General features: G+C 41.4%; 1 protein-coding gene and 1 pseudogene across 1 annotated transcript; both read right to left on the bottom strand.

Moving 5' to 3' along the window:
- Positions 1-5,379: 5,379 nt before the first annotated feature.
- On the bottom strand, positions 5,380-12,817 carry LOC148723220 (uncharacterized). The gene is made up of 5 exons (XM_088734559.1): positions 11,862-12,817; positions 10,773-11,313; positions 9,666-9,862; positions 8,803-9,171; positions 5,380-5,901 (listed from the first exon to the last, which is right to left on the bottom strand). The coding sequence occupies exons 1-5, from the start codon at positions 12,815-12,817 to the stop codon at positions 5,502-5,504; spliced, it is 2,463 nt and encodes an 820-aa protein (XP_088590685.1). The 3' UTR covers positions 5,380-5,501.
- A 3,686-nt stretch (positions 12,818-16,503) lies between these two features.
- Positions 16,504-18,868, bottom strand: LOC148723221 (uncharacterized; annotated as a pseudogene).
- Positions 18,869-23,781: the final 4,913 nt, after the last annotated feature.

Here is a 23,781-nt window from a genome sequence, read left to right on the forward strand (position 1 = left end):
CCCCTGTGTTGGGTCTCCTTCACTAGTGTACTGCACAGAGGAGCTAGCCTTCCCGTAAAACAACTTGTACATAGTAATAACACCCAGCAACTGTCAATAACCTAGCTAATTTCCTCTGTGTTGGGTCTCCTTCACTGGTGTACTGCACAGCGGGCCCTTAACCTTTAATTAACTAAATTGAGTATGCAATTGATAGTTTTGTTCTGTACATAATACTAATCATTGTATAAATAAAGTTGATTTTCAAAAAAAGAAAGTACAAAGTAGTTTGTTTTCGCCCCGTGGGGCTTTCACTTATTTATTGTTCCGTGGAATGCTTGAGGAATTATGGATTCTAGCGAAAATGATGGAGGGGATTTTGAAGATGTCTCGACCGTTGCTGGCGATAATGTCCCTTCGGAAAGTCTGCATGCTGTCAATGGAGATTCGTACGCTTCACGCGCCTCTCGGGCGTCTGGAATAGGGAATATTCCGGTTAATGATTTGATACAACAATCTTGGGAGAACGAAAACCGTATGCCATAACGACCTAAGACGGCCTTTTTTACTCCGCACAGGAAAAACTCTGCTCGCTCCGTTTTCGACGCTTTGGCTCTTTCGAACATCGAGCCGACGGAAATTCAATGTTTACAACGTAAAATGAATGGGGAAGTCGTAGTTACTTTTAAGTCCATGGAAGCGAAGGATAAAATTCTTCGGTTAAATTCCTTGTTTATCGATAGCCAGCATTACGCAATTCAAGATATTGACAAGCCTTTAACATTTTTAACAATTTACGATGCGCATTTTGAATTGCCGGATAATGCTATCATCGAACGGGTGTCACCATTTTGCGAGGTTTTGCATTATCGGAGAGGAAAGCATGCCTATGCACCAAACATATACAACGGCCTAAGGCATTATAGGGTGTGGGTTATCAGGCCTATTCCAAGTTTTTTTCGCTTTGGGAAAATGCAAATCTACATAAAGCATAACAATCAACTTCCAACTTGTCGAAGGTGTAATTGCCCGGGACATTATAGTAACACGTGTAACAATAAGGTTTGCTTCAACTGTGAAAAGACCGGGATGAGGCACGACAGTGCCCACACCCAATGCTTTGTTGCATATGCAAAGAGCCTCGTCATCTAGGCGCTAATTGCGACTATTCTTGGATTTTCCCGACAGTGCATGGCGCCCCTACGGACGAATCCGAAATCGTCAACATAGAAGACGAACAGCAACACTCTCCCTCTACCGACGTAAATATTGAAGACGACCAGCAGGATTCCTCGTCCATTGATGAAAATCTTCTTCTGTCCTCCGTTTTGCCGCCGCCTGCACAGTGTAACCAGTCTGCTGAAGAACCTATTGATCCCTCGTCTGAACAACCTGTTTCTGATTTAACCGCTCAACCGCTACCTGAACAGTCCAAAGAACTTAACCAACCTGATCCTTCGCCCGAACAACCTGCCCAACCTTCTCAAACGTTTACATCTATTTCACACTCTGATTGTTTCTCTTCACCTTCTGAGTCTACTCCTACGGACTCACCACTTATTACTTCACAAGGACTTATTGCTTCAATCAAGTCTATCATTAAACCACCTTCCCGCCTAGTTAACGTCTAGTTAATGGTGACACAACCGTCTCCAATTCTATATCCAATACGGAAAGTCGCCTGGAAGCTCTCCGTACCAAAAAAACGGAAGGAATTGTGATTCGTAGTCGTGCCAAATGGTTAGAAGAGGGCGAACGCCCCCAGCCGATATTTTTCTTTAATTTACAGCGAAGTAAAACGCAAAGATCGCACATCTCTTCAGTGTACGATTCAGACGGCAATGAGGTCTCCTCTCTAGAGGAAATTGCGAAAGCGTACGTAGATTTTTACTCTCGACTCTTTTCCGAAGAGGCGGTAGATGTCGCGATGCAAACTGATCTTTTATCTTCCTTGTCTCGTCAACTCACGTCCGATCAGGTATCCTTTTGCGAAGGTGACTTGACGCTCGAAGAAATTACTGTCGCTCTGAATAAAATGAGCACAAACAAAGCTGCCGGCCCTGATGGCCTTTCGGTCGAGTTTTACTCGAAGTTCTGGGACCATTTGGGTCCATATCTGTGCTAGGTATTCAATGCATGCTCCCAAGCTGGAAAGATGTGCGAGTCTATGAAAACTAGTAACAATCGAGTCATTTTCAAAAAAGAGGATCGCAAAGATCTTAAAAATTGGAGACCAATTTCCTTACTAAATGTCGATTATAAGATATGTTCCAAGTCTCTTTCTCTCCCTCTCTCTAAAGTTTTACAGTTTATCGTTGATCCTCATCAAACCTGCTCTGTGCCCGGTCGGAAAAGTACGTTAAACTTGCACCCATTGCGGGATATTTTTAGACTATATTGAGCGCACTAACGAAACGGGCACTCTACTTAGCTTCGATCAAGAGAAAGCCTTCGATCGAGTTAATCGCACCTTTTTATTGCATCTTTTAAACCGTTTTGGTTTTGGTTCATCATTCTGCCACTGGGTTAGCACACGATATAATGGTGCTAACATGCAAGTCATCATTAATGAATGGTTAACTGAAGCGATACCTTTGTCTCGCGGAGTGAGACAGGGGGATTCCCTGTCACCTTTGCTGTATATTTTAAGTGTTGGAACTCTCGCCTGTAAAATCCGAAACAAACCCGCCATAGAAGGCTTTCTCTTACCCGGCGCACGCGGAATAAGATATAGAGTTGGTGTATATGCTGATGATACGACCTGTATTGTTAAATGTACTCGTTCGTTGACATCTCTCTGTGATACCATTAATATTTATGAACGCGGTTCTGGAGCGCGCCTAAATGTCGCCAAAACGGAGGCCATGTGGTTGGGTGCGTGGCATACACAGAGCAATCAAGCATATGGTCTCTGGTAGTTGAACTAAATGAAAATCTTAGGAGTTGTTTTCGGCAGCGATACTGAAGTGGATAATTGGCAACCAAAACTCGAGAAGTTAGAAAAATATCTTAATCTCTGCAAATCTCTTTCTCTCTCGCTCTATCTTGGTATATGTCTTCTGTGATCTCCTCACAGGAGAAAAATCTTTGCGTGTATCTTTGTTTTTTAAAGAATTCTTTTAAACAAAGATACACGCAGCATTCCCTCTCATTCCGAAAGAAAGCCTACGCTAACAGCACCGAGCTATCCAAATTCATTTGGGAACTTAAGAGCACCAACACTCCATACTCCATTCATTGGTCGACAATCCACAAAGCCACATCTTACAAAGGAATTCAAGAGCATGCAACCTCTGTCTTGACGAAAAATTCCTCATTATCACCGCGGACAAATCCACTTCATTAAACAAACGTTCAGAACTAATTTCCAAGTGCCGCCATGAAAACAAGTTCTACTTGCGAAACCAATAGAAACAGTCCTTTTGTCTTTTTAATTGCGTCCTATTATTTTAACTATAATTTCTATTTATAAATTGACTTTATAGCACGGTATGTTTTCCATCGATAATAAACCGTCTGATGATCGCAGCGCAAGCTGCGTGAAACTCAGACTAATGGTGAAACGATCTTCCTGTCATTAATTTATAACCGCTATATATATATATCTACAAATTCTGTATACGAGGGAAACCCTGTTTGTTTAATTGAAATTAGCCTGTATCCGTAATTGGATCCTCCTTTGTCATCCGCTAAGTTGACTTTGGTCATGTATCTTTGATAGATCCTTAGTTGGGTTTCATATGGGGTTTGGGCTTCCCCTACCCTGTCAACTTGAAAAATAAGTTTCCTGGGAGACCACGTCTCCGATCACGTAATTAACATCTTCGATTGCCGTGATGCCAGCATGGTTGTCCTGATAGTATAGTGGTCATCACACCTGACTAGTAACAGGGGCACGTGGGTTCAAATCCCGCTCAGGGCAAATTTTCTTTTCAAACATTTATTCTATTTGTGTATAAATATATACATATATATTTAGAAAGTTGAAAAAAAAATGCGAGGATGGACAACTTCTGACGTACGGTCAGAGACCTTCTTCAGTTATTCACAACTTTTGAATAAGAAAGAGCTTTAAATAAGATCGAAGTGCTAGTGATTACGTAGTTAACTGGTGCTAATAAAAAGATGACAAGAAACCAAGCTACAGAACCTGTACCTGATCAATACATTGGAACGAAAAATCACCTAGGGTGTGTGGGGTTCTGTTAAAGTATATCGCTACTTCACAAGTTGTTTTGTTTGTGAGCATAGCAGATTTGTGATTTCGAAACCTAACTTTAAAGTCGGTAGTAGCAGATCCCCCGTATTGTAGGCGAAATTTCTTGCAAGAAGCTAAGTAAATCACATTTTAGAATAACAGGAAAGTCTTTTATCTTTTTTACGTCAGACGATGTCCATCCTCGCATTTTTTTTAAACTTTTACGTTAATTCGTATTTGACGGTGAGGTTTGGACTGCGAATCTTTATTGATCCTCCTGGCGCGGTGCACCTTTGTTGGCCTGAGAGTTCTACTAACGACTTTTGATAGTTTATGCTCTGCTCTCATCCGCCTGCGAATCATCAATCCTGGTTGATCCAAAGATGTTACCTCTCACTTTCATAGTCAGAAAAGCTGCTTTTTTTGGAACAAGCTCTCCAGGTATCAGCGCCATTGCACATTCCTTCAACTTTGTTTGGCTCGACCACTGTGTAGAATAAATGTTCGACTTGATCTGTTAAATCCGTTTAATGTATTTCAATCTGTATACTCTGACTCGTACGATCTGAGTCGTAAAATGCGACTCGTCATTATAAGATCTGACTAGACAATCTGGTTTGAAAGATTTGTAGACTCGATGGAAACGTGATAAAAGCGAAACGCCAACAACAAACTAGAGCACATGGTACATTCCATAATATGCAAACTAAACCCAGTATCGCGCGGGTAGGGAAAAAAACTTAATGTGACGGATTACAATCAACACATTCAAATCATAGAAAAATCTCTCTTTTTTTAGTGAGAATTCGAAACAAATTCTTGGATGTTATTGCCTATAAATGGCTAAATCAAGTGTTTTTGGGAAAGTGTGCACGTTATGTCTATGTAATCAAACAGCGCACGTCATTTACTATGAAATCGAGGCTACCTATAAGATTCATTAAAAATTACCTAAGAGCAAAGCATAGAGGAATAATGCAGAAACACCGGATAAGAAAGAGAATATTGAAGAGCCTTAAAAATACCGAGGCCTGCAAAAACTCGAAAACGCATACCATGTGACCTATGTACATAATGTATTTTGCCCTTCAACTCCCCTGAGTGATCGAATCGGAGTTTCTCCTTACAATATCAATACACTATCAAGCAGACAAGTGAGGAGAATAGAGAAAAATATCAATCATGGATAATCAATTGATTTGATACCAAATTCTCCGAAATAACATCATGAGAACTGTCTGGCAGGCAGTTAGGAGAATCACTAATGAGATCTCGGGAGTGAAAGGGTTAGCTACATACACACAGACTATCAGTTGAGTAACAATTACACTTCAAGGATGTCGCGGTTATCCTTGAGAAATTCAGCAGCTTCTGCTTCCACGCATGCTCGAAAGCCTTCACGATGATAGGCGGAGAACATTAAAGGTGTGAAGAATTGATTGGCTGTGGAGTGATTCGGGAACTTGTGGCATAGGCACTCAGATAAACCGCTCAGGCAGGACTTTTTGTTACAACATGCACAACAGCAGAAGGTCAACTTGTCGACGTCCTCTTCACTCAGATATGGGCTACTCCCCCAGTCACGTGCCTCCAGATGAAGACCAAACTCTTCCCAGCTGGTTTTGACCTCGCTGTTTTCACCTTTTTGTGGATCTCTTGGCCTTATTATTAATATTTCGCCTTCACCAACTTTGTGGCCGTTTTCATAGTATTCAACTTTAAAGCTATTGAAAAAGAGAAACAATGAATTGACAAAATATTGTTTTGAATTCAAGAGCTGATAATTTTCATTGAATGTTATGCAATTATAGCAGTTTTGCTACTATGGTATTTTTTGTGTCATGTAGAAATTTTCTTATTCTAATAGTGAAAACAATCTATTACTTCGACAAGATACAAAAACTCAAAGAACTAGAACGTATCCAGGAAAGATCCATGAGAATCATTTGTCCTAGTATACAATACGAACAGGCCTTAGCTATTATGAATCTTCCAGCTGTGAAAGACCACTATGAAAATATGTGTACAGCCACATTTCGCAACATAATGAACGATCCTCAGCACAAATTAAACAAACTTGTACCACCCCGCTATGTAAGCTCTCATAGGTTAAGGCACGAGCGTACCTTTGCTTTTCTACTTTGCAAGACAAATAGACTTAAAAACAGTTGTTTTATTGCTTCGGCCAGAATAGTCAACAGCCACAAATAATGTACAAGTTCCCCCTTACGACGAACTACGTATTTTTTAATTATAAGATGAATACAAGTACATAGTAATTTTTATTTCATATCTGTGAATACGCAATTCAGTTCATGCTGCGAAGTATTTAACAATAAAGTATCTATCTATCTATCATCTATCAAGGAACGACGCTCGCTGAAGAGGATTGCAAAGGACACACTCGATCCTAGGCTTCTCCGATACTCAAACGGTAATGTGGATCAGATAACCAACAATAGACTTGTTATCCCGAAAAAAAAAAAAATAGAAAATATTGGGACCTCATTCTCTCTTGCGCCAACTCAAGGCCATATTCCTCTTTAAATCTCACTAGGCATACCCTGTTTCAATTTTATTTTACTCTGCATGACAAGCTTTGGCCCCGGAAAAAATTCGCAGCGTGTACTCTAAAGAGGCGCTATCATTTCTGTCATCAACGTAGAGAACCAATTAACACTAGGTGTCCATGTGGTTAATCAAAACTGGACATGCCATGAAGATAAACCAACAGCTTACGAAGAATTAGACGAGCCCTTGAATTATGTGAGTAGTACCTTAAAACAAAAAATTGCAGAAAAAGATTTGAGGCGATGAAGAATGCCGAAGAAAAAGAAACAAATGTGTGTGGCCTCCTCAGCTGTAATTTAAAATTCGGGGCAAGACATTGCTGCATTTTCAAAAATACTCTTGCATTTCTTGGTATCTTGTAACCTTGCCTCATAATAAATGAGGAGTTACTGAAATATAAAGTTTCAGGTATCTATGTCTGTTGTATTCGTGAACAATAACGCGCGCGTTAGCGTTTGGAATCCAGATCACTTGTTTCGTTCGCATGTATAATGCGTAACGTCAGGTATTGTACTTGTGCGTTACGGACACCTCGGCAAGGAACCTTCCGTCCATTGTGATTGTTATTTTATAACTTAAAGGTTCACCTATTAATTAACAATTCACAATGAATCTTGGACCGGAATCACTTAGCGGGATCTCATCATGGAGGCCGAGGTCTTCGATCAGTCGGCTGAACTTTCAAGAGTTACAGGATCCAATCTCGGCCCGAAAAAGCTCAAGTGCGTGCTAACGAAAAATTGATGTGGAATCGGGCTGAATGCTTCTGCAAAGAACGAAACGTTTCGTCAATTCTCCGATGAAATACGTAGTGTCACGCCAGCGGTCTCAAGCCCGCCAACAAGGCTGTTCATTCAACGAGGGGGGTATTGGGGCCTCTGGGAAACCGCAAAACCGGAGAAAAAAACCTCCAAAACTGAAAAACCGACGAAAAGAAGGCAGCAAAACCAAAAACCTCATGCAAACCTGACAAAACCGCTACATTTTAACCTTTAAAGGGGTCAAAAGGAAAAACCGAAAACCGCATCAGAGTTTTCGTGAAAACCTAAAACCGAATTCAAAAAAAGAAAATCCGCAAACCGCTCTGAACATCAAAACCGAAAAACCGACCTTTTTTGGCCCAAAAACCGATCCAAAAAACAGTCAAAATCACAAAAGCGATAATCCCAAAGTCCCCCTCTTCAACACAAGACAACCAAATAACTTGTATGTTGCATCTTCATTTGGTTTCTGTGGCGCACTTAAACAGCGAGAATTTCCAGCAGATGTATTTGTGAGTTCTTAACTGAATAATTAATCCTGGTGTTGATACGGTAAATCAAATATCTTTTGACTGTAAACTACCGCATAGATTTGGCGGGAAATGCCTACAGTCGAATGATCACGGGGAATTCATTCAAGTATAACCGAGCTTGATACCAAGATTTAGGAATTGGGAAAGAATAATGGTTATTTAAGTTAACTTCTGTCTTGCTACCCTCATTTAGCAGCTTTGTCTCCGCCTAATTTTTTAAATGAGTATTGCATCACTCGCAGTGTTATTGAAGAAGTATTGAATGGTCCTCCAGGTTTGCCGGTGTTGTATACATGTACCTGAGGGTTATTTTAAATTCATCTATACCCTTCTAGGTAGTGTATACCTGAGGCTTACTTTTAATCTCCTCTTTACCCTCTTGGGTAGTGTATACCTGAGGCTTACTTTTAATCTTCTCTTTACCCTCTTGGGTACTGTATACCTGAGGCTTACTTTTAATCTCTTCTTTACCCTCTTGGGTAGTGTATACCTGAGGGTTACTTTTAATCTCCTCTTTACCCTCCTGGGTAATGTATACCTGAGGCTTACTTTTAATCTCCTCTTTACCCTCTTGGGTAGTGTATACCTGAGGGTTACTTTTAATCTTTTCTATGCCCTCTTTGGTAGTGTATACCGAAAATCCGGGACTTTCTCTGATTGAGGGTTAGAAGGCGCTGGTATATTCAGACCTGTTTAAAGCGGAACTCGACGACAAAGAGGAGATGGTAATAAATTAAGGAGAAGCTACATAGACACGTACTTGAAATGTCGCGGCTTTTTCTCTTCTTTCTTCTTTCTTCCTTGTGGTCGCGGAAGCTTCACGAAGTTCTCCAACAAGTCTGAAATGACGTCACGACCACCCTGACCAAGAAAGGAACAGCTCAGGTCTCTACGAGCGAGCATCAGTGCTTTCAGTAGGTCTTCTCCATACTCATTTTCATTAGAATAGGAACCACCATCCACCACGATAACTTTCTTGAGTTGTTTCTTTAACAATGGCAAAATACCAAGATTTTCCACGTGGCCTCCATCGCTGAGTAGCATCACGGGAGGAGGCATGCGTCCGATGTTGTCAATAGAAAGGCCTTCTCTTACGAACCTCACAAAGGACACGTGCACAATGAACCACCTTGGAAATTAATATTATATGCAGAAAAAGGAATAAGTTTCTAAAGAAAATGTGGTACGGCGTCGTTGGGTAGTATTACAGGATGATTTGGTTTTATCAATTGAGCTGATAATGTATATTGGCCACCGTAAAGAGTTTCTATACCTGACGTTAGTCCATCGTCAGAGCGAGATATATTTGGAGATGGAAATTTTACTGAACTAACTGAGAATCGTTTTAAAAAACTGAGTGACGTTGAACTTTACCCTTCAGGATTGCATTGGTTTTACTCAAAATCCTGGACTGCCTTTTAAACCAACCATGCAGATGTAGAACTAACGAAGACAAATTTTGTCTTGTTCATTTTTCTTGCCTTGAGGCTGGTTGCATTGAACGATTTACCACGAGTCACCACGGGCTCGATTAGATATTTCCTTTTGCACAGATCAGCATCACTGAGTGTTTTGGTTTAGGTCTATCGACACACTATCGTAGTGTACTTACACCATCCTTACCTGCCTATCTTCTCCCATGAGTTTGGGTTTTGAGCTCCTGTATCAGCGAGAGTTCCAATGAAAGCCAACACCAGGTGAATTATAAAGAATGTGAATACTCCAGCCTTAATCGAACTCTCATCCCCTTCATTATAGTAAACCGCTGGTACGGCGATCAATGGAAGACCACGGAGAATATTGATGAGGATTGGGAGGAGCTGTTGAAAAGGGGAAAAGATACATGAAAGCTTGAAGTGTTAATCGGTGACAGAATGCGGGAATGCGGGAAGTCCTATTACTGATACTGTTCGGCATGGTATGTACTTTTAACCGTGCTAAGGGAAGATCGGTCATCATTGATCACGGGATCGCAGAGGGGGGGGGGGGGTTGTAAGATTTTGGTTGAGTCCCACTAAAATTTACCAGCTCCTTTCATAAGGCTCTATAGCATTCTGATGCTGGCAGTCAGTTGACAGTCCTTTTTAATAGTCCCCTCGTTATATTCTGTTCACGACGACTAATTGCCACACAGTTCCCTTTAAAAACCCTGAAATTCCCAAAAAATCCTCAGTGCGCCGGCCCTTCCCCCCTCCGCCCTCAGTGCGATGAATAATAACTGGTCCTTTATATATTCTTGTAGCGTCAGAACAAATTATCTCAACTGCATTAGGTGTAAGTCACAAAACGTTTCCCGTGTTAAGTCCGCGCGGGACTGGTAAATCTACGTCATGTGCATTGTTGATATTATGGCATGGACCATGTGCTTGCACCTCTAGAAGTACATGAAAGTTCGGTCCTAGATGTTTGTCTATTTTCTCATGAATGTTTTCTTTACGTTTCCTTCGAGTCCACAAATCTTGTAAGTATGGTGTCACTGTAGTATTTTCGCTTCGCTTCGTTTTGTTTACGTTTGTTTCCTTTTTTGTACAGTCAAACTAGATCTTCGTGAAATTAAACTTATTCGGGTATTAAAGTCTACATTAGGGTACACTCAACATGGTATGGATTTTCCAGGCGGATATCATGCTTGGAGACGAACTCCCTGGAAAGACCATAATTCTATAGCAGTCCTTCCAGGGTCGTTGTAAGACGTAAGTTATCTGACTCCTTAGTGGGGCAACCTCTTACCTTCATGAACCTTGACTCATTTTTAATTGCCTCGAGGTTGCTGATCATTGAGGCTCCCATTTCGAGTCCAAGGAACGTGGAAAGGTGAAATACTTGGAGGTTATCGACGTACCCAGAAATCGCTGCTGCAGAAGTCGCCATGGCATATGACAACTCTATATCTTCAGGGCTCCGCTGATATTTAAATGGATCGGCAGTCGATGGGTCTCGATCTAAACGCTCAATTGTGGTAGGTGATATTGTCAAGACATCATCATCTGTGTCAAAATTGGCATTTTCCTTCCAGTTGTGGACAGTCATGTTTGATATGTATTCAGGTTCCATGCCACTGAGATCTGCCAGGTTCAAAGATCTTTTTTGAGCTGGATCAATGCCACTGGCCGAGGTATCAAAGCTGCCTCTCTTATCTCTATGGCAGAACCCCTTCTTCTGTTTCATCCCCAGACATGTCCATAGAGGACAGAAGACATCTTGGAGTATTTCCAGCCATCCCTTGGCAGCTAAACTTTCCTTTGAGTAAAATGCCTTCTGAAGTTTCCATCTGCAAATTGGTAGAGTTTAAGTGATTCAGTGAATAATAAATTCTTTGTAAACATTCTGTGAAACAAGAAACATTCTGGGTTAAGAGTGTAATGACTCTGAGTGGGTTGCTGAATGAATTTATTCCGAGAATTAAGACTTGTATTACATGATAACTTAACTACTGACCCGTGGAACACTCTCTGGCACACTCGCTAACACTCTACAACGCGCATGCTCACTCATTTGCATAAACGCATCTCATTACAAAGAGGTCTGAGTTCTATAGCTCAATATGATTTGCTTTTGTGCAGAGCACTTTAATTTATTCTCACACTGCCTCTCACTACCCAGGAGTCTGAATGAGTACCAGCAAATTGTCAGGGAAGCCTGATGAAATTCCCCGGGTAACACCTTGTGATGGATGGGGAGGGGGGGGGGTAGTTATACTCCTAGTCGCCCCTCATGCTAAGGAAACTGGGATAAGCTCTGGCTGGATGAGTCACTTGTCTCGAGTACAGACTTTACTCTCCTATTCTGCAGATAACAATTACCTTTTTTCTGTCTTACCTGTTGAAGACGTGAACGAGCCTCCTCCGTGATTGTGCTAGGTAAGGTACAAACCATATGATAAACCCAGAGGCAAAGAGCAGCTTATTGAAAAGCTCAATAGAAAACAAAACACCAACAATCTTGGCTTCGTACACTTTCCAGTAGATGATATAAGAATAGAGATAAATCAAAATGCCGAAGGAAGTTTTTTCCCGCAACAGAGGAAGGACAAACCATAAGACCCAACCAATCACTACAATAAACGCCTGACTCCACAGAGGGATTTGAATATAGAAATCATTGATTGCAAATGGGAGGAAAGTAAGAGAAAGAAATAAAAAGGAAATTATTGAGAAAAGTCTGAAATACTTAGACTTCTTTTTAGACAACTTTTGCGACAGAATGTAAAAGATGACAACGATGACGACCAGAACTGAAAATAGGGTAATCTTATTGAAAGCTACGGTTCCTTGACGCGAAAGACAGTGTTCCAGGATTTTTTGGGCCGTAGCGTTTGGGTTACTTGGAGAAGAGGTTGCTGCTACGTGATCACAATCCACTTTGGCGCGAAGTAACTTCCCGAAGAGGTAGTCGATAATGAAGGCAACTGGAAATGCATATGATCCACAAATGACAATCGGTTCAATGAAGGTGACAGTGAGCACAAGGAAGAAGAATACAATTGTATCAAGGATTCCTTGACATGGCTTCTCCCAGTTACAAAAATAACCTGCTCTTTGTCGCATGTTTTCAAAGAACTCTTTATGCCATTCTTCCCTGCCCTTTGCTTTCTTCTCTTTTCTGTATTTCCAATCCAGAAAGGCTGTACCCGTGTAACCACCCCCTGACACGCAGCTCAGGTAGTCTACCTTTGCTTTACTCTGGAGCAGTCTACGCAAGACCCCAGAACATAACGCCGCTGACCGAATGCCACCGCCGGAAAAAGCCAAACCAGCCGTTTTAGTGGACACCATGTTGCCTGAAAGATTAAAAACTTTTATCAGTTCTAAACGCTAACAGAACCGTTCTAGATCTTAGATCCAAACTTACACGATCTACGCACAATATCAGTTTAAAACTGGTGGTCGAAAGATCGTATCCCTTCGTCTTTGGAGAAAAAAGATGTCCACATTCCTTTAATAAATTTCCTTTAATAAATTTTCACTGCACTGATTTCCCCATGGCTCATTAAAAATACTATACTTTTAGGTTTAAAACTCGTCACTTATGTCGAGCACACAGCGTCAAATTTTCATCTCACAAAACGAAGTACCTGTTTATCGTAAGTCCAAATTCACACGATACCAAACATTGCCGAGGGTTAAGTTGGACCTTCTATTTTAATTAGTGACCAATTATCAGAAGAATGATACAGACTGAGGACATTGCACATGGGTTGTTTTAGCGCTTTAAAAGTGTTTAACATGTAACTTCTCCCTATTATATCCATACATTATCCAGCAAACAGGTAATGAGAATACTCAAACTTATCAGATAGATGTTATCCTAATCCATCACCACATTATTGTAACGGATTTTCCAGGAAATGTGTAGCAGTTAGAGGGGAGAATTAACAATCAGATCTTGGGGGTGAAAGGGTTCATCGAACTTTTTTGTCGGTCACCTGAAGTCACCGATCGAAATTTCATCTTCAAAATGCCGAAGACAAAAGCAAGCCAGCCTTCGTAGACGGTGAACAAAGAGTAGAGACGGGAAAGAAATTGTTAGCGTGCAGCGCAATATCGTTGAGATATAAGATCTGCTCAGACATAATATATATATATATATATATATATATATATATATATAGACAACAGATATGGACCGTCTGTTCCAAGACACAATTTCTAAAAATTTGAATTAATTCAAATTACTAGGTAAGTGGTCATAATAACAAAACGAAAACTGTGACACGTCATAAGCGCACCGTTGTGTGCGCATTGCGTCAAAATGAATTTAAAAACTGCTCGAAGGGGACTATTAACAAGAAGAGTTAAGAGATACTTTGCCTTATATGTATAGCAAATAATTTAGGTTTAGGAGCGACACTTTTTCGTGGAGGGGTCTCTCTTTTTGACTGCCAGCGACAATCAATGATAGCAGGGTCGGAAAAACTGCCTATTGTTTGCCCACTATTTTAAGAATTACAGCTTTTTCCTTCAAAAATTTAAATTGGGGAGCAAACTGTGAACTCCAGAAGGATGGGAATGTTATGTGAAAAATGAAAAGGGGCAGAGTTTTGCATGTATTGAAAGTGCCTTCCTGTGTTGACCGTTACTTTTCGTGTTCAAAGTAGAACGTTTAGTAAAGCCTGTCCACAGATTTATACAGGCGTTGTGTCCAGATGCTGATGTGATAATTACATGTATTGTGATTGGTGGGTACAAATAACGAAGGTGCAAATGTTGAGGTGCTAATTGCAAGAGTTCTGCAACACCCTCTCTGTCTTGGAAAGATGAATAATAAATAAATAAATAAATAAATAAGTACGCTAGTATGATAGAGTTCAGTTCATCTCGGCTTGTGAGTCTAAATAACATAGTATTTGAACCTTGACGGCCGTTTACGAGTCCTTTGTGAACGGCGAAGTCAGCAATCGTCGGCTCGCGGTGGTGCGCTCTCTCATCCCATGTGTGGACGGCGAAGTCCGCATTCCTCGCCTCGAGGTAATCCGCTCTCTAGTTCCATCTTCTCAGGGTCAGTTGGTTGTCTTTCCTGCTCCTGTTCAGAGTGTGTGGATACGACTGCAAGCTGGTCCATCCCGGTAGTCTGTCTCTCAGCTGTTTCCGTTCTCGCCTCCCGGATTTGGGCATGGTTTCGTCGAACAGGTCTCATTGCAGTCTTGACCACGCAGGAACTCGATAAGGGTTGTTCGACTACCTCCCCATTAATCCATGGCTGAGTTTTGTTTGTTAGTCGCAACTTCAGGAAGACCTTTTCCCCTAGGGCAAATGGTTTCATCGGGCCCGATGCCCTCTTGTCATAATGGGCTTTTGATCGGAATCTCGTCTCTGACGTTTCTCATTACAATCTGTCGTGATGCGGCTTGTGGGAGAAGCTGGTCTGCTTCTGTTGGAATGACGTCTCGACGTTTACATATGTCTTATTAACCAAGCGCGAGGGCCGTACTGGGAGAATATCACAAGTGTGATATCATTCGGGACCATTCGGGACAGTTCCCGGTCCAATACTTAGAGAATATTGGACCGGCATCAGAGCACTTTGATTGGTTGATTTTAGTTATTGGCCCTCTGACTGCCCGAGTCGTGTAATAAGAGACATTAGTCGCTGTGCTGGTGAGTATTGGTATCCCTGTTGTGGCGTATTTCGATAGGCCAAAAGAGCCAGATACGGTTCCTCAAAGCGAGATTTCTTCTGAATATTTTTGCAGTCTTGACCGCAGATTCTGCTTTTCCGCTTCCTCGACCGTTGTAGGGGAATGGTTTAATACTGTTGAATCCATAATCACGTGCAAAACGTGCGTATTCGTGGCTAACAAACTGCGGACCGTTATCTGTTACGCATTCGTCGGGAATGCCGTGGCGTGCGAAATTTCTCTTCATGGCTCGTATGACTGCAACGGCTGATGTGTTTCTTAAAGGTTCAAGTTCGATATAATCACTGTAATGGTCCACAAGCACAAGGTAATTATCGCCATTTAGTTGAAACAGATTTGCACTCACTCTTTCCCACGGCCGAGACGGTATGGCATGTGACTGCATGGGTTCCTGGGGCCGCTCACTTAGGTATTGAGAACACACACCACATGAGGAGCAAGTTTGCCTAATTGCTTCTTGCATTCCTGGCCAGTAAACGGATTTCCGGGCTCTTCGTATGCTACTATCTGCGCCTTAGTGTGCTTTGTGAATCACCTGTAGGAGCTCAGGTCAGAGTGATGAGAGAACAATGACTTGAAAAGCACTCCCTCATAATCTGAAATCTCATCTCTGAAGTCCTAGTAGGTTCTGATTTCCCCTGGTACTTCATTCTTCATTGTTTAACAAACAATTTTACCGCTTGAATTGAAAGAAAAGTTCCTTTAAATTGCTTCCGTATGTATTTCTCATGGTTTTAGATCTACCTTCTCGATTTATATCTGCTACGCTTCATGTTGACAAGTCCCTCAAAATGGAGGCCAAACTTGGAGATTATACCGAAAATCAGGTAAGTTCGCGGAGTTATAAAGTTTTCGCAAAGGTCGGACCGCAAAGTTTTTTCTGTAGTTACCTTTTCTATGGCATCTACTTCCTAGCTATGTTAGTTGGATCAGTTAAAAACGCCTCACTTTTTCAAAAAATCACCTTGAATTTGATCGGTTTTCGCGTGTGTGACTTAAGCGAACCGATAAGGTGTCATTCAAGTCTTCTTGTTTCCTTGATTGAAATGTGATGTTCACGAAAGTAGCCTCGATGGATAAGATAGAGTCAATATACATGGTTGGGGTATTAGTTTTTTGCTGAGTTCCGTAGTTTTTTGTAAATTGTCCTCCAAAGTTGCCTCAAATTAAAGTCTTGAAAAGTGTCACCACAGGCCTTCGCTCGAGTGAAATATAATTTCCGTAAAACTCTGAAAAATAAAGAGATCCGATCAAACGGATTGTGGTTTTAGTATAGGCACAGGAATGCCTTACAGCACACAAGAAACGAGGGAAATCTGTGTCTCAAGCAAAATCGACAGGACAGCTTTTACAGAGACACTCTCTTAAAGCCTGTGCGTCTCGTCCACTAAGAAGTGGAGGTTTGTCGCCTGAAACATTCACCACCAGGAAGTCAACTGTGTGAAATTTGCCCTTCCTTTCACACGCAAAGGTTACTAGACCTTTTGGTTTCATTGTTTGGCTTCCGTACATGCTAATTCTGCTTTTCGTCTTGGAGATCTTCACATTCGGGAATAGCTGGCTTAATACTGCACTGGGCATAGTGTTACAGGTCGACGCCGAGTAAATTTAAGCTTTAACAATTTTCCACCGTCTTGCATGGATAAGGTGCAGGTGAGCGAAGAATTTCTTTGCCCCACTTGGCGCTGCCTGACAATTTACAGTAAATGCCTCTTCATCAGGGTCATCATCGACAAAATTCGATTGCTGCTGCCGTCTTCTACCAGTTCTTGTTTTTCCTCTGCATGCACGGGCAAAATGAACAATGATTCCACACTTGTTGCATCGTTTTCCGAACGCTGGACAATGCTCTTGACGAGGATTGAGATGGTCACCGCGACACCAGAAGCAAAGCGCTGTTAAGGTGTCGGAACTACGGTATTCGGGGGTTGTCTTCTTTGTGAAGTTTACCTGCTCCTGCTGGGTGTCTCGGGCGTTTTTCATTAACTGGTTTGCAAATGTGGCTGCCTCGTGGCTTTTGGCTATTTCAACGACTTCTCGTAGAGTGACTTTTGATTGCGCGGCATCTCGATGCCTATGGCCTTTCCCAATCAGAGAGGTTCAGATGTTAATCCAGCGATAAACTCATCTATCATAAAGGCTGATAGTTTCGAAAGAAACTGTTAGGGGCTGCGTCGGTGGGGGTAACGAAATAATTTGGATATATCAACAAAGTTGAAATGGTAAATTGGCCACCGTAACGATTACAAAAGCTTACGCATCCTTTTTCTCAGTTTCTAAGACTTCGTCGTTTATGTAGTGATGACTCTGATTTCCACCACAAATCAGAGTCAATGTGCCAGTTTTTCGATAAACGTGGTTACCCTGTTTCTGTCGTTCAAGCGGGTTACCACCACGCCCAACTTATTGATCGACATTCAGCACTACAAACGTCGCATAGAGAAGATTCCGACCGCATTCCATTCACTCTCACGTTTCACCCTTACAACCACTCAGTTAAATCCATCATTCTTAAAAACTTTAAATTACTTCAAAACGATCCAGAGACAAGCACTAGCTTTTCGCAGCCTCCGCTCATTTCATTCAAACGCGACAGAAACACAGGCAAGTTTTTGGTCAGAAGTTCTTTTCAGACTAATGACCAACCAGGCACTTTTAAATGCGCTCGTGCACGATGCAAAACGTGTCCTTTCATATACAACACTGATAAAATATCGGGACCTAAACGATCCATTAAGATCACCGATCACTTCACGTGCACCTCCGCCAATGTAATCTATTCAATAACTTGCACTTATTGCAAAAAGATATACATCGGCGAAACAGGCAGAAGACTAGGTGACCGATTCCGAGAACACCTTCGAGACGTGGAAAGGAATGAAAAGGACACATCGAAACCAGTTGCTAGGCATTTTAATTTACCTAATCATTCTAAGCAACATATGGCAATCTGCGGTCTTTCCTTACACTTAGGTAGCACGGAAAGCCGTAAAAATCTTGAACAAAAGCTTATCTTTGAAACAGTCTAAATCCCACAGGGATCAACGAACGCTTTTCATACCACTAATTTATTCTTGTTTTTCTCGTTGCCATGTTCCCACCAATAACGTAGCTCCATTTTCCACCTTTAAAAGCACGCACAACCCACAATTCCTCTATTCGCTCCGACGAAGGGCTAACGCTCGAAACGTCAGCTTTTGTAATCGTTACGGTGGCCAATTTACCATTTCAACTTTGTTGATATATCCAAATGATCTCTCATAAGTTCATGAGCTAAATTTTCATACTCGCACTGGGCAGCTTGATTGCGAGTCCTTGTCTCCCGAGAAGCGATGGATTCCTCTTCATTTTGTATCAAAGAAAGGAATTTCTTCCTTTCCCCCGAGACCCCGATGCTAGAGTTGTAATACTCTTTCAGAGCGTTTGTAGCCGTGTGCGGTTTGCTCTGATTCTGTTCAGATAATCTTAAACTGTATTTGTAGATTGCTCTGGCTGCATGGGGATAACGATGCTCGAAGACATACCATCGCTTTATCTGGTTTCGTCCACTTCGTTGCTTCTGTTTCCTTGGACGGATCGAACCAGTTTTGCATCATACAGTAATCGATGAAGTCTTCGATGTAGACTTCCACGTCGTGTTTGTCATCCCCCATTGTTTAAACTGCAGGAAGGGAGTGTTTGAGGCCATATCCCTCATCAATTTGAATCTCATTAGAAGTAAAGCTAAAAAACAAGCCCGGCTGCGACCATGTTGACCGTTACTTTTTGTGTTCAAAGTAGAATGTTTAATAAAGCCTGTCCACAGATTTATACAGGCGTTGTGTCCAGATGCTGATGTGATAATTACATGTGTTGTGATTGGTGGGTGTAAATAACGAAGGTGCAAATGTTGAGGTGCTAATTGCAATAGTTGTGCAACACCTGCTGAGGTCCAGCATAGCTGATAGAATAAACCTGAAGCATACGTACCTTTCCTGTATTGACAGACGTGTTACTGAATTCACCAGCCTTCAAAACAACTACGACTGATTTTGTTCACCGTTCGAACTGCAGATACATGTAATCATATGTCACTCACCGGATGCCAAACCGATACTATTCCGCATTCCGAATTAAGTAGAATACAAATAAAAGGAGCTCAACCCACAAGCAGTTAACGACACTCAAGAAAAGACTTCCCGCCACGAATAACAAAAGATCTATATGGCGACATGTTCGTATGTAGAGACTCCTTCCTCTACCTGATAGGATTAAGTATTTCTTTTATTCTGCTCTTGTCTTCCTCCTTTTCTCACTAAGAAATGTGGGTGTCTTAGCGCTTTAAACCCTAAAATCAGTATGCAAGTTCTCCTCACTTTCCTCTATGCATTTCCTATGTCAGTTACAAGGAGAATTTGTATAAAAATAAAGACCGCCTCCCGGTTAGCTCAATTGGTTAGAGCGCCGGATTGTGTCGTGCGGGAGGTCGAGGGTTCGAGTCCCGGCCGGACCAATACTCATGGCCTTAAAATAACTGAGGAGAATTTGCTACCTTTCTATAATATCAAGAAATGGATAGATATCTTAGTCTTCTCGGATAAGGACGAATAAACCGTAGGCCCCGTCTCCTGCAGGGTTAGGGGTAGGAGACTTTAATTTCCCACGCACGGCGAAATTACTGTGTCATGGATGTCCTCCCCTGCGGTGGGATGGGTGGGAAGGTGAAATCGTTACATGGACTGAAGCGGCTGCCAGGGGTGCCTGATGAATGCTGACGTCCGATCTCAACCTTATCATAATGATTGTAACTTAACACGTCTGTTGTTTAGAGTTCTTTTTTACTTTACTTTACCTCTCCGGCTATTATTCTCATGACCTTAATAGCTTAATAGCTTAGTAGCCGAGCAAAAATAGCGATTTAAACTTCATTTTTTGCGAAAAAGCCCATCGCTATTTTCATAGGCATCAAACATCGATTACTTACGTAAGCGTTGGAAAAAAGGCCTTGACTCTTACTAATTTAATCATGTGCGTCTATGGCTTCAGAAACAAAACAAATATGAGCGACATAGCTCATTGAACAAGCAAAAGAACCAGTAAGTTTTCGAGTACCGTCACTTGTCGACGCGACCTCTCGCCAACCGCTTCTCGTGTTGCAGCTCACTGCTTGAGCTTTCAAGTTTGTGCATTTAATAAAAGAACAACATAAGGCCCAGCAATTTCCAAGTAAGACATTATCATAAATATTCGGCCTTCGCAGGGCCTCCATCGTCAGAAGCACCTTTTCACACCTTTCAAAACTACTGGTACTGTTTACCACTCACAATTCAAATGCAGAGGGTTACCTTTACTTAAGCGGACATCAATCTGACAATTTTGCTTATTCTTGCATGAGAAGATCTCGATGAAAAGGATATTCAACAGTAAAATGCATTCAAACAACCATGATCATGAACTTCCCCTCTCGAATCACGAGGGAAAACTTGCCTTGTTACTTTTTAGAGAAACCATCCGTGATCTGTCTGTGGTACTTATCATCTTTTAATATTGACTTGTTCTCCTCCCGACCCTCCATTTCGATCCGAAATTCAAGTGGCCACCCGCCGAAGGTAAAAGCGTTTGTGTCGACTTAGGTGAAACACAAGCAAAACTCAGAGAGCCAAGGAAAGGTATTCAAATGTCAGTCAGATATTTGATAAACAGGTGCAAGATTAAACGTCACGAGGCAGTAGCGATTTACAATGGAGTTTGTGGGGAACCGAGAATTCGAAGTCACTTATGTAAGCCCGCTTTCTTACGCGCCTGCCGCGTTTTCGCCCGCGCGCATGGTAAGCGCTGACACTTTGATTGGTCTTTTTGAACAACAACAGCTGAGCATTGGGTCTAGTGATGTGCGGGCGTTGCTAAAAATAACAAGTGTAAAATAAACACTTTTCACCTTTAGGGAAATCAGAGAGACACCTGTAGCAGAGTTGAGTTACGGTTCGAAATTCTCGTCAAAATCAGCCTAAATTTTCAAGGTGGCCGTTTTCATACTTGTCATTATTTGCCATCCTTACGTATCCAAGAACTTTTTGGGTCTGCCTTTGCGTAATTTGGTGTTTTGACCCTACGAAACAGATTTTTTTTATAACATTGAAAGCTTCAAAACAATGAAAACATTTTAAAAATTCTATCCTTTTCTAAAAAAGAAAGATGCGAAAATGGAGCGGCCGAAGTTAACTCCAATGTCAAAAAATATTGATGAAACAGGAAGTACGGGTCGCGAAGAAGTGATTGGTCCTTCCGGTTAAATAGGTTTGCGGATGGCTCCTAATGTTGTTATGATTGAAAACCATAATAAGTGATTTGGTATTTGCCATTTCGGAAACCAAACAGGTGGAATAGAATACCATGAAGCTAAACAGTAATAATAGCGCGTTCGAATAAGCAATTTTGTTCCATGTCCTTTCATCGCTCATAGATGTAAAAGTGGTTGTTGCATTTCAATGTTCGGTCAACCGTACGATCTAATCATTTCATTAAAAGATTCAAATAGCTTTGCTATATCCTGAGGATTCATAGCGAGATCTTTCAAGTCTTAGAGAACTCTCTCTTTTTATTAGAATTTGAATAATAGTTCTGGACGTTATAATTTATCAGCGGCTCAGTTTTTAGCGCTAGTGGGACAAAGTAAACCATGTCCTTGTAACTGAAAAGCACGCGTTATTTACAGGCGTCATTTGCATCGCTAATTATTGTCTTTATTTGTGTATCTGTTTAGACTGCGGGTATTCTGTTTCTCAAATTTTGTCAAAGCTTTGATTAATTGGTGATAAGACTTTGTGTCGCCCTATTCTACTTGTAATCGTACTCGTAATTGACAGATCAGATTTTTATAATCACAATTTATTACACAATTGATCTTATGCGATTAGCGCCTTAGTTTAGCTGCTTTACTTCCATTAATAATTATTCTTTTGCTCCGACGAAGGGCTAACGCTCGAAACGCCAGCTTTTGCAGTCGTTACGGTAGATAATTTTACCATTTCAACTTTGTTGATATATCCAAACTATTTCGTTACCCCCATCGACGCAGCCCCAAACAGTTTCTTTAGAAACTATCAGCCTTTAATAATTATTCTGTCTAATTGTCAAAATCGGACAGTGTAATTTCTACATATGCTTGTGCAAGTGGATGGAAAGTTACGAACATGCGATGAATATAGAAAACTGTTAGTAGCGTGGATTTGTCGATGTTCTGGCAAAACAGCTTCACTCTTTCCCAAGGTCAGATGATATTTTATGTAGGAAAGCTTGAGGGAATATTTTGTTCAAGTACATGTGACACAGCGGCAAAATGAGTGCGCATGCTTGTAACGCGCGAAAATTTTGCCTGCGCAACGGAATGGGAACGACAACATTCCTACAGTGACGCTGTAGCGGCAAATTGGCGGCAGTTTTAAACCGTTCTTTCCATTGTTTGTTTCCAGTTTGCGGAGATGAGTTAAAAGCAAAACAGGGAAGCCATCCGTTTTCAATACAGTTTCTGTCGAACCTACTCTGTCGCATACATATCTCAGTCAGCAAAAAAACAGTTGTGGTAACAGGTGTAAAGTTAGGGTCTGAAGAGGAACGTCCATAACATGGCTACAGTCGAACCTCGATTATCCGGACCACTGGGGACTGGCCCGAAAAGTCCGGATAATCGAGAGTCCGGATAATCGAAAATATGAATATTAATGAGTCAAGACTGAATGCATTTGTAAACTGTAACATTTAATCGAGAATCATGCAAGAATGACCCACAATCACAAGCCATTTCTGACTACAATTTACTACTGTGTGTGTTAGGCGCGTTTAAGATCACTCGGGCCATAACCTTGCCCAAAATTGTCTTTTGATGCCAAACAAATTCAGTTCTGACTGGAATTTTATAACAGTTCGGCGTATGATAGCTTTCCTACGGATAATAAATGTGACTAATTAATATTCATGAAAAAAGGGGACCAGAAAAGCTAGTCCGGATAATTGAGAAATCCGGATAATCGAGGTCCGAATAATCGAGGTCCGGATAATCGAGGTCCGAATAATCGAGGTCCGGATAATCGAGGTCCGGATAATCGAGAAATCCGGATAATCGAGGTCCGGATAATCGAGGTCCGAATAATCGAGGTCCGGATAATCGAGGAATCCGGATAATCGAGGTCCGGATAATCGAGAAATCCGGATAATCGAGGTCCGGATAATCGAGGTTTGACTGTACTTAGTTTGTAGCAACTGCTGTCTCTTTAGCTGTCCTGATAAATTCAAAATATAGTTAAAAGAATGCTACATACCGTATACACCTTTCTCATTAAAACAAACTTTATCACTTTGTCCTCCTGGTTAGTGACAATAACTGTCTAAACAAAGGGAAAAACGATGTTATTTTGTTTCCCCAACAAAGTTAATTCTCGCTAGAGTCATAAAATGCTCCTCGGAAGCTCCAAATTCGGTGAGCATGCGCACTCATTTAGCCGCTGTGTCATAACATGTGGGATACAGTGTCGCAGACTCATCAGAAATAATGACTTTTTGAAGCGACATTTAAAGGATCGCTTTGCCCACAACATGAATGAATACATGTTTTATAAATGAACC

This window comes from Stylophora pistillata, chromosome 9 (genome assembly GCF_964205215.1).
Source record: "Stylophora pistillata chromosome 9, jaStyPist1.2, whole genome shotgun sequence".
In the NCBI taxonomy this organism is placed as follows: domain Eukaryota; kingdom Metazoa; phylum Cnidaria; class Anthozoa; order Scleractinia; family Pocilloporidae; genus Stylophora; species Stylophora pistillata.

Excerpts from the sequence above, each read along its gene's own strand:
- LOC148723220 (XM_088734559.1), bottom strand. The coding sequence starts at position 12,817 with ATGGTGTCCACTAAAACGGCTGGTTTGGCTTTTTCCGGCGGTGGCATT. Across the intron at positions 11,314-11,861 it reads CTCGTTCACGTCTTCAACAG|ATGGAAACTTCAGAAGGCAT; the intron begins GTAAGACAGAAA and ends ACCAATTTGCAG. Across the intron at positions 9,172-9,665 it reads TCATGGGAGAAGATAGGCAG|GTGGTTCATTGTGCACGTGT; the intron begins GTAAGGATGGTG and ends TTAATTTCCAAG.